Raw genomic sequence first — 10,087 nt, forward strand, 5'->3', positions numbered from 1 at the left:
AGATGACTTAAAAATAAAATTTTCAAGAAAAAAAAAAGCCACAGTTCGCAAAGGAACAGACATGGCCATTTCCTAATAAAATTTTACGTATGGACACTGAAATTTGAATTTCCTGTAACTTCAGTGTCACAAATGTTATTTTTTTACCTTCCCCCCAACCACATAAGAGCAGACGGGCCGTAGCTTCCCGCCCCTGACGTCACGTAGAGCAGGGGACGCCATCCAGTGAGGAAGGCGGAAATCCACCGGCAAGGATCACCCCATGGCTCCCAGAGAGACCTAGACCGGGAGGGTTGGCGGGGGTCAGCCCGTGCTGGCTGCGCAGCGCCCCTGTTGTGGGCCCCCACCTGGACCACGGGGCTCCCCGGCAAACATGCTCTCCTCTGTGTGCGTCAGCCTATGTCCCTTGTCGCCCCTTTCCTTCAGTACGTTCCAGAGGATCTCCTTCCCGTTTACAAAGAGAAGGTTGTGCCGGTTGCAGACATTATAACCCCCAACCAGTTTGAGGCTGAGTAAGTAATCTGAAACCACTGAAGCTTTCAGACCTCCTCACGGGGCTTGCCGGTCAGGAAGGCCCTGCCTCAGAGCCCAGCAGAGATCTGGCAGCAGGGTGGGGGACAGGCCATTCTGCCTAAGGGTGCCCTGGCCCGACAACAGCAGCAGGTGGTCATTTCACCCCAAGTCCTGTGATCGCGCTGACGCCTAGCCATTTTCCTGAGCAGCAAGAGCCTTTGGGGACAGAAAGTGGAGGAGCTGAGGGCACACGTGGGTGACACAGGCCACGGGTTGGAGAGCCCATGCCAGCTGGTGCAGGGGACCATCCTGGTACTCCCAAATCCACATCCCAAATCTCTACATGGGATTAAAAGGAGTCAGCTGGGCCCTCGTGGTAGCGAGCTTCAGAGGGCTCTTCTTGGACTGCGGGGCCCCCTGATGAAGAACCAGTGCGGGGGGTAGGGGTGGGTAATGAGCAGTACCTGGTGCCGTGGGGTGTGTAACTGAGTGTCCACATGGGTTCATCTCTGCCACAGTGCAGTTTCTTGGGCCATCAGTGGGGTCCCCCCTGTCTCTGAGGCTGCCTTTTGAAGGAGGGGTGGGTGGGGTGCCTGGACTCCTAGGGACCTGGGGTCCTCGACCTGGCCCGTCCATCCTGGAGGATGGCAGCTCACCCCAAGGACCCTTGGTGGACCTGTGTGAGAGCAGTATGTTAACCATTTGCAGTTTGCATTTTGCATTTTGACTTTCAGTGGACGTCGGTCACTCTCATGGGCCACTGAGGGGCCATGTGCTGCTGTCCCTTGCTGTGGCTAAATTTTACTCTTGGCTGGGCCTTAGCCACGTCGCGGTGGCGATCAGGTCTGTGATGGCTGTGGCTAAATTTTACTCTTGGCTGGGCCTTAGCCACGTCGCGGTGGCGATCAGGTCTGTGATGGCTGTGGCTAAATTTTACTCTTGGCTGGGCCTTAGCCACGTCGCGGTGGCGATCAGGTCTGTGATGGCCAGCAGACACGGAGCTCCTGCGGGATGGGAGCGGGTTACCAGTGCCACAGTAGCTCTGGGGATGTTTCCAGCAGGACCCAGAGATGCAAGGTCTCACCTGTGCTCACCTGTCTTACAGGTTACTGAGCGGCAGGAAGATCCACAGTCAAGAAGAAGCGTTAGCGGTAAGACCTCCGGAGGCCTGGCATGGGCCAAGTGGCACCGTGCGTGGTGGGGAGGGGACAGCTGTATGCCCTTGGGGGGGGATGGGCACCCCGCTGGCCAGCAGGGGCTGAGGGATGTGTTGCAAATTCCGTGGGGCCCCCGTGTTGGGCACCTGCACCTCTAACGTGCGTCCGGGTCTGGGCTGACCCGCTGCCTGCTCTGCTCATAGCAGGTGCCTGGAGGGGGGCTTCCTGGGGCAGCCGTAACAGAGTGCCACAGACCAGCATATGAGAACAGAAGTGTCTTCTCTGTGGCCCCGGGGGCCAGGAGTCCGACATCAGGGCGTCGGTGGGACCGTTCTCGGCCTAAGTCAGTGGGGAGGAACCGTTCCTTGCCTGACTCCCAGCTTCTGGCGTCCCTGGGTTTGTAGACCCATCGCCAGGCTCTGCCTCTGTCTTAAGTGGTCTCCCGTTGGTGCGTCTGTGTCCCCCTCTCTTTCTGAGGACGCGGGGCAGATCGGATCCAGGCCCGTGCTGGTGACCGCGTCTTGACCTGCTTGCATCTGCGCAGACCCTGTTTCCAAAGCAGGAAACAGGAGACACTCCAAGGCTGTGGGCCAAGGGTTGCAGCAGTTCCTGAGCGCTCGCTGTGTGCCCGGTGCTGTGAGTCCCGCGCACCGTGACCTGTGTGTGTGCACGGGAGGCCCGCGCTCCGGACGAGCGTGCCATCGCCCCAGCCAGTGTAGACAGAAAAGACGGGCCCAGAAACCGTCTGTGCCAGGCGGGGTCCAGCAGAGACCAGCAAGAGGGCGTGTGCGCAGCTGGCACGTCGGGGTGTTGGTGTGTGCATGTGCACGTATGTGCGGTGGTGCGCTGTCTGGGCACACGCGTGCAGGTGTCTGTGTGTGCACGAAGAGGCTTATTACAAGGTGCTGTCCTGCACCTTTGGGGCCGGGCGGGCACATCCGGGACCCGCCGCAGGGCCCGCTGACGGGAGAGGCCAGGCCGGGCACATCGGGGACCCACGGGAGAGGCCAGGCGGGCACATCCGGGACCCACGGGAGAGGCCAGGCTGGGCACATCCGGGACCCGCCGCAGGGCCCGCTGACAGGAGGGGGGCCAGGCCGGGCACATCCGGGACCCGCGGGAGAGGCCAGGCGGGCACATCTGGGACCCGCCGCGGGGCCCGCTGACGGGAGATTTCTTCTTGGAAGCTCTTCTCAGCTTTCCCCACGGCACTTGTAGCCCGTCTGTCGTGGAGCCTTAGATGCAGTTCCTGGCCACGCGCCCGAGTGGCCGCGGGGTCCGGCGCAGCAGGGCCCTCCGCCATCCATGGCTGGGCCCCCTCACAGCTGTGGCCTCGCTCCGGCAGGGGGCAGGTCCGCCCAGCAGGCCCAGTCAGGGGCGCGGCGGGCCCGAGGAGCTGTGGAGCGTGTCTCCCCGGCGTGCGGAGGGAACAGGGCTGCCCCCGCCGCTCTGCGGGCCCCCGCGTGAGGACGGAACGCACGGCCAGTGGCCTGCGCGGGGCGCGGAGCGTGCGGCCAGAGCTGCTGCCCCAGGACGACGGGCCCTCCGCCAGCCGTGACGGGAGAGCCCCTTGGAGAGAGGGCACCACCGTGTGACTCCCCGGCTCCTAGGCCCAGGGCCGAGGAGCGTCGGGGCGCAGCCGCGTGGGCTGGCGCGGGGGACCTCCTGGGCCATGGGAGCCTGAGTGGGGACCCGCACGGGCCGGGAGCAGAAAGCCCGAACGCATGTGCCGCTTCAGCGTCCGCACGAGAGCCTTTCGGGGCTCAGGGTGACCCCCGGCGGCCGGGCGGCCTGGCCCCCCTTCCCTGAGATGAGCGGCCCGTCTGGCTAGGCCGGCACTCTCCGGGGCCCCGGTTTACCCAGTGGGGGTTTCGTCCCAGGCCTGTGTTCTGGGAGGGCGTGATGGGCTGCGTGGAGCCAGCTGGGAAAGGACGGCCCGTCGGGGCGGGCTTGGCCCCTTCCTCTGAGTGGGGGTGCGGTGGGTGTGGGGCCCGGCGGGGCACAGCTTCAGGCCTCCGGCAGGGGCGTCGGGCGCGTGGCTCCCACGGACGAGCTGCCGCTCAGCTCGCGCGGGCTGGTTGCTCACGTTCAGAGCGTCTGGCCTCCGCCCCGTGAAGCCAAGCCGTTCACGTGCGTTCTTGGCACAAGGGCCGCCGGTGCCTGGCTGCTCGGGCAGCTGGGAGCCCTGGCAAAGGTGGCCAAGATGTGGCTGATGCACCCCCTGTGCCCCGGCAGGTCATGGACGAGCTGCACGCCATGGGCCCTGACACGGTGGTCATCACCAGCTCCAACCTGCTCTCCCCGAGGGGCAGGGACTACCTGACTGCGCTGGGGAGCCAGAGGATTCGTAAGTGCTGGGAGGGCCTGTGGGGCCTCCTGTGGCGATCCTTAATCGCGTAAACGCCCCCTGAGTTGGTGTTTTCTGCACAGTGCCAAAAGGACACACGAGGTCGGGGTCACACTCACTGCCCCAGAGGGCACGCGGCCTTCTCACCACTCCGTCTGTGTCTGTGGGAGAGCACACCCCACACGCCCATGCACCCCTGCACACACACCCCCATTTGAGTAGGTCCACGGTCCCTGTGGCTCTAGGCGCCCTCATTACTCCTCCTGCCGTGGGCTCCCTCTGCATCCCGTCACAGGTGCTGGTCCCCCCTGTGCCGCTGTGCTGTGCTCCCCCCGGGCCATCCTGCTGGGGGTTCCAGTATCCACGTTCTTCCTGGGGATGGGGCGTCCGTCCCAGTGAGCCCCTGAGAGGCAACACTGGCCCTCCTTGCCACCATGCAGGGGAGAAGTGGGGACGGGGGCAGGCCAGTTCCCAGTCCTCCACTGGCCGTGCTCTTCTCCAGGGAACCCCGATGGCTCTGTGGTGACAGAACGCATCCGCATGGAGATGCACAAGGTCGATGCAGTCTTTGTGGGCACCGGGGATCTCTTCGCTGCCATGCTCCTGGCGTGGACGCACAAACACCCCAACAACCTCAAGGTCAGCAGGATGAGCCCCCTCCCTGCCTCCAGCAGGGACAATCTGGGTGCTGCAGGGGCTTAAACAGGAGGACTGCGTACACCATGCTGGAGTCGGCCGGGTCCGGCTACGGGGCAGTCCTGAGCCAGACGAAGTCCCGGGGGTGTGAGCCAAGGCCTGAGAGGGGTCATTGTGGCCTCAGTGAGTCTGTAACTGGGAGCATCTCCCAGGAGAGCAGCCCAGTCAGCGTTTGCCCTGAAATGTCATTGCCCCAGTGACTCGATAGACTCAGAGGCTGGGAGCCCCCTCGGAGGGATGAGGGACAGGGCTCCGAATTCAGACTTGCAAAGACGCTCATCTCTTGCTAGCAGTTGTCTGTGTGTCCATCTCTCCCCCCATTTCCCACATAGTGTGTAAAAGTCCGCAAATGCATGTGTGTACAGAGAAAGCCATTTTGCGCAGGCATTGCTGGACAAGGGGAGCAGTTGCTACTGATCTGGTAAATTGGGGTATGGGGTGTCGGGGGTCTTTCCCGTGTGTTCCATCGTGAAGCTCAGGAGTGACAGCCGCATTCTCTGACCTCTTTCTGCACCGCATGCGGTATAGTTGCTTCATGACATCAGTCATGCTGTGTCTTCCTTCAGCATTGTTAGAACCACAGAACTGGAGACCCGCTGTGCAAAAGGCCACCCCAGCCGTTGGGCCCCTCTTTGCATACTGTGGTGGCAGAGGAGGAGGCCCCCATCTCTGGAATGTGCACAGGAGGGGCAGCTGTGAGGGGTGGTTAAGAGAGAAAGCATGCCTCAACTGTGTTGGGTCCACTGGAGGAAGGAGGAACTTCGAGTTGGGATCTGGAAGTGGGTTCCCCTAAAGCTGTCTTTATTGGACACCAGGAGGGGCCCTGTCTCCCCCCGGGGGCAGGCACATGCCCTCCGTATCACATCAGTCCCACTTGTGACACACAGGGCTTGGGCAGAGCCCAGCCACTCTTGCCTACAGGGCTCAGGGACAGGTGCTGTGATGTGAAGCCCTAATGTGCTGTGTCCTGGCCGGTGCCCCCTGGCCCCCGACACCCAGGGATGAGGGTGAGCACAGACCTGCTGTTTTAGTTGGCAGCCGTGGGCGTTCCGTCTGGTACAGGGCACCTTGGCCAGCTGGTGCCCAGTGGAGGCCTTGCTGCTGGGCTGCCTGAGGCTAAATCCAGGTTCAGCATAGCCCTGGGTCCGGAATTGGGTGGGAGGGCGTTCCAGTCACTTCCCCAGCTCCTGATAAGCCCTGAGTCTTTGACTTTGAGACGCCAACAAGCAATGACTTTGGCCAACTCTGGGGTAGGAGCTCTTTTCCGTGTAGATTCTTTACAGCTACTTCATTCCAGAAACACTTGTATTAAGCACCTACTGCACGCCAGACGATATCGACAGGTCCTAAGTCTCAGCCCTTCCCCAGAGTACACGGGCCAGAGGGAGGCGGTTAATTTTAGTACGCAGGCATTTGCCCAGCTCTCCCAGGATCTTTGTGGTGAGCCGTCCCAGGGTGGGGAGCATGTGATGGTAAAGCCAGTGCCCTGGTGACTTGGGTGGAGACCGTGCTGTGGACGCAGAAGACCCTATGCGGACTCTGGGCATCATGGGAATGGGGGAGCCATAAGGTGTGTGTATCTCCTGTGCCCCCCTTCCCCACAGGTGGCCTGTGAGAAGACCGTGTCTGCCATGCACCACGTTCTGCAGCGGACCATCAAATGTGCAAAAGGTACCTCCTGGAGAGGGCCAAGGGTGCGTGAGGTGGCTGGCACTTAGAGCGGCGGGGGGGATGGGGGAGACAGCTCTGGTGCTGGCAGCGGGGTCTCTGAGGCTCCTGCTGCCACCGCTGGCCTTCGCGCAGGGGCAGGGCCAGCCTGTGGGGTGTGAGCCCGGGGTGGGAACTCCAGAGGTGGTGTGGGCTGTCAGGGCTCAGGCAAGGGAAGGGGGGAGGAACATCGGGGTAGCTTCTGCTCTGTCCCTGTCATTGACGTTTTGTCCTGTAGCCCAGGCAGTGGGAGGGCTGAAGCCCAGCCCGGCGCAGCTGGAGCTGAAGATGGTCCAGAGCAAAAAGGACATCGAGAACCCGGAGATCGTGGTCCAGGCCACAGTGCTGTGAGGCCCGTGTTCCGCACCCCAGTGCACGGCGTGTGGTGTCTCCCTTGTCCTGTGAACATGTAGCGTCTGCCTTAGAGCTGTGAATGAAACTTGGTCTTTTTTTCTTTCATGAGTGTCCAGCATCAACTGGTCTTATTGTGAAAACGCGCTGGTCGTGCTTTTCAGAAGTAACAAAGCAATCACAGAAATCTATAATTTGAGGAATGCAGCTCCCCGCGGCTCTACTGTTGGGGCGTGGTGTGTCCCGTCCCGAGTGGGCTGGGGCTGGGGAAGCCCGGGCTCTGTGTGTCCCCAAGGAAGACTTGGGTTTTAACCATTTGCATCTGGAAGAATTATGCCAAATCTCTGTGTTGTCTTTCTGACCTGACCCTCTCTGCTCCCACTTCAGACATTTTGTTTGTCACTTAGCTGTTGGGTAGGTCACCAGGGAGGGTTTCCCTGCGGGGACAGATTGACAGCAGCTGGCCCGGCACACCCAGGCACTGTGCAGTCATGCTGGGGGGCACCTTTCCAGGACCCTGAACATTCAGGCTGGTCTGCATGTGTCATGCCCATCCGTGGGCCCAGGGACCTGCTGGGTGACATGATGGAGATGAGGAAAAGTCCTGTGGGTCAAGGACAGCTTGTAGGAGGACTAGCACATTGTGTTCCCTATTTTGTGGCACGGCAGGTCGAGTACACACTGTGTTTGCCCCCAGTTGCCGGGAACAGATGAATCCAGCCATGGTGCCGGTGCAGAGATGGGTACGGGGGGGCAGCGGGGGATACCTGCCCCTCCCTGCTCGGTTCTGCATTCTGTGCCAGTCGGAAGCCAGGAAGCAAGAGGCCCCTCGAAAAGCCAGCTGCAGCTGCCCCCGCCCCTCACAGGAGAGGGTGTCGGCACCTCAGGGAGGGGCCAGGGCAGAGTGCCAGAGGAGCAGCTCCCAGATGCCTCTGGCAGAGGCCACAACCTAGGCCTTGACACCAAGCTGGCTGTCCACTGCTGGGGCGACCTCTCTGGCCCCACTTTGCCCAGAAGTTTGAGGACCCCCAGGTGTGGCTGCAAGCAGGGAGTGGTGCCCATCCTGAAGACTCAGCCTGCCTCCAGGCTCTCAGCACCCGGCCCCCGAGCCCCCATCCCCACTCGGGGGGGCACAGAGGTCCACCTCTCCCGGGAGCTCACAGCCTGCAGGATGGGGGGTCAGATGGCAGCCCCTGGGAAAGCAAGCCGTCCCCGGGGAGCACCTTGCGTATGTCCCACATGCAGGTCCTGTCGTGCAGCCCACACCCCCCTTCTGTGGCAGTTCCCTGTGGCCTCCGGAACCACTGCCACCTCCTCAGGGCTGTGTTCTTCACTCCGGTGAAGACTCCCCGAAACCAAGAAATGCTGGTCTCCATGTTGTTCCATCCACTTTCTTTCTTCCCAGTCCGTCCACATCCTGAGTGTCTTAACTTACGCGTTAGTGCCCGACAGCCTGTGCACAGGGTCGGTGGTTCGTGGCTCCCACGGCGGGCGCAGGTCAGGGTATCTGTGTCCCTGTCCTGTGTCCGGGTTCTGAGGACCGGGCTCTGCTTAGCCCTGGGGCAGAGCCTGGCCGCCTGTCACTGCCAAGCAGAGCTGGGGAGACGGCCATGCCACCAGCCAGCAAGTTTGTCCCTCTCTTTTTTAATATCGAGAGCAAGGGTAAGACGGGAAGGAATCTAAATGTGTGTCTCTGCAGTGGGATGACGGAAGAGCCTCCCCGGAGCTATGGGGTAGGGCGGAAGGGCTCACTGTGTGTGTCCGGCGGCCATGGGGCACACCCTGCGAACACTGTTTGACTCCCTGTTCTTTATCTTTTATTTCAGAGGCTTAGCCTTTGTGTTCCACTCAGTTCCTTTACTTCCCTTTACTATATGTAGGATGATTATTCCACCCGTAAAGCTTCCTGTCACATGGTGAACTTTCTGGCGGGATCCAGGACGTTTTCCTCTGTCTCCTCTGATTGTGAAGCCCCAAGCACTGGGAGAGGTGGTGTCGAGCCCTCTGCATCGGCAGCGGGAACCGGGCGTCCTGAGAGCCTCTGCAGAGTGCGGGGCTCCTGTAGAAACATTCAGGGGCGCCTGGGTGGCTCAGCTGTTAAGCGTCTGCCTTCGGCTCAGGTCATGATCCCAGGGTCCTGGGAGCTTCTGTGGGAGACTGTCCAACCCTCCAGCTCCCAGCAATGTGTGTGTGTCCCGTGCTGCTGCTGAGCCCATGCGATCCTAGGCTCAGTCCTCTGTGTACGTAGAGGCCCTGGCTTGTCAGTGCTTAGAATTTCCCACCCAGAAGTCCACCGTGGTCATCAGCAGTGGTTTTTTTATACAGGTTGGGTCCAAATTAGAACTAATCTTTGTTTCTACTTTCCATAGTTTAGTAACATGCAAAGTAATAATTATATATTTTGAGATGAGAGATGTATTGGTCCTTAATCGCCCGCTTATGACCAGAGTACAGATTTCAATAGTTTTTCAAAGCTTCTGTGACCTTAAAGATGAATTACAAAATATCCTTTTTTAAAAACCATTTTCAAATCATTGTCAAGTTCTGCTAAGGTAACCGTGTTAATCTGCATTATTTTTGTAATATATGTCAGCGATGATACAAATGATGCTTTGTTGTCCTGTTCTTAAACTTGCTGTAACCAGTTTTTAAAACACCGTCTAATTATTCAGTGGACTGAGTGTGTTTTGGCAAAAGTGCCCTAATGAATAAGTGGAGGGTGCTTTTCATGTTCGGCCGGAGGCCAGAGCACGCTGCCTGCACCATGATGCCTGAGTCCTCAGTGCAGATGTACGATCCCCTCCCACCTCCATCATGCAGGAAAAGTAATGCTGTGTGCTGGAGATGGAGGGCAGGGTGAATCCTTGCCTCTGGGGAGGAGGCGGGGGGGAGCAGGGCCAGGCGGCTGGGCCCTGGCATCACTGGGTGTCCTGAGGCCACTCCTGACTCCGCCATACCTCCTTGCTTGACCTCATGTTCACTCCCAGATGAAATGTACAGTAAAGGAGGTGACAGCATTCTGACTGCTGGATTGGCACCATGAGCACGCCCTCTCCTTATCCATCCTGCCCTTTGATGGGACCACTTGCCTGGGGCTTCGGGTCTACATCTTCCTGAATCAGAGGCCCCCTGTGAGCACCCTGTATTCCCACACCAGAAGAGCCGGGAGTCCCTGTCTTCCTTGTCTGCCCCCCACCTGGTTGCTTGGGCGTCCCTTAAGCACGTCTCCCGTGGGACGGGGTTTCGACGGGAACCCCCCACCCCAGCACTTGCCTGGGCCAGAAATCGGGGAAGGAAGTTTGAGTGGGCAGAGGGG

General features: G+C 60.2%; 1 protein-coding gene across 3 annotated transcripts in view; it reads left to right on the plus strand.

The window, feature by feature from the left end:
- Window positions 1-9,379, plus strand: part of PDXK (pyridoxal kinase) — a 29,085-nt gene extending 19,706 nt beyond the window's left edge. For all 3 annotated transcript variants that reach the window (XM_081800742.1, XM_031016717.2, XM_006746043.3), the window contains exons 6-11: window positions 427-512; window positions 1,619-1,664; window positions 3,906-4,017; window positions 4,520-4,656; window positions 6,318-6,384; window positions 6,659-9,379. In XM_081800742.1, the coding sequence (XP_081656868.1) occupies window positions 427-512; window positions 1,619-1,664; window positions 3,906-4,017; window positions 4,520-4,656; window positions 6,318-6,384; window positions 6,659-6,771 (561 nt within the window). In that variant the 3' untranslated portion in view covers window positions 6,772-9,379. The remainder of the gene's footprint in view (window positions 1-426; window positions 513-1,618; window positions 1,665-3,905; window positions 4,018-4,519; window positions 4,657-6,317; window positions 6,385-6,658) is intronic.
- Window positions 9,380-10,087: the final 708 nt, after the last annotated feature.

Source organism: Leptonychotes weddellii, chromosome 1, assembly GCF_054177405.1.
Source record: "Leptonychotes weddellii isolate Sample4059 chromosome 1, ASM5417740v2, whole genome shotgun sequence".
NCBI lineage: Eukaryota > Metazoa > Chordata > Mammalia > Carnivora > Phocidae > Leptonychotes > Leptonychotes weddellii.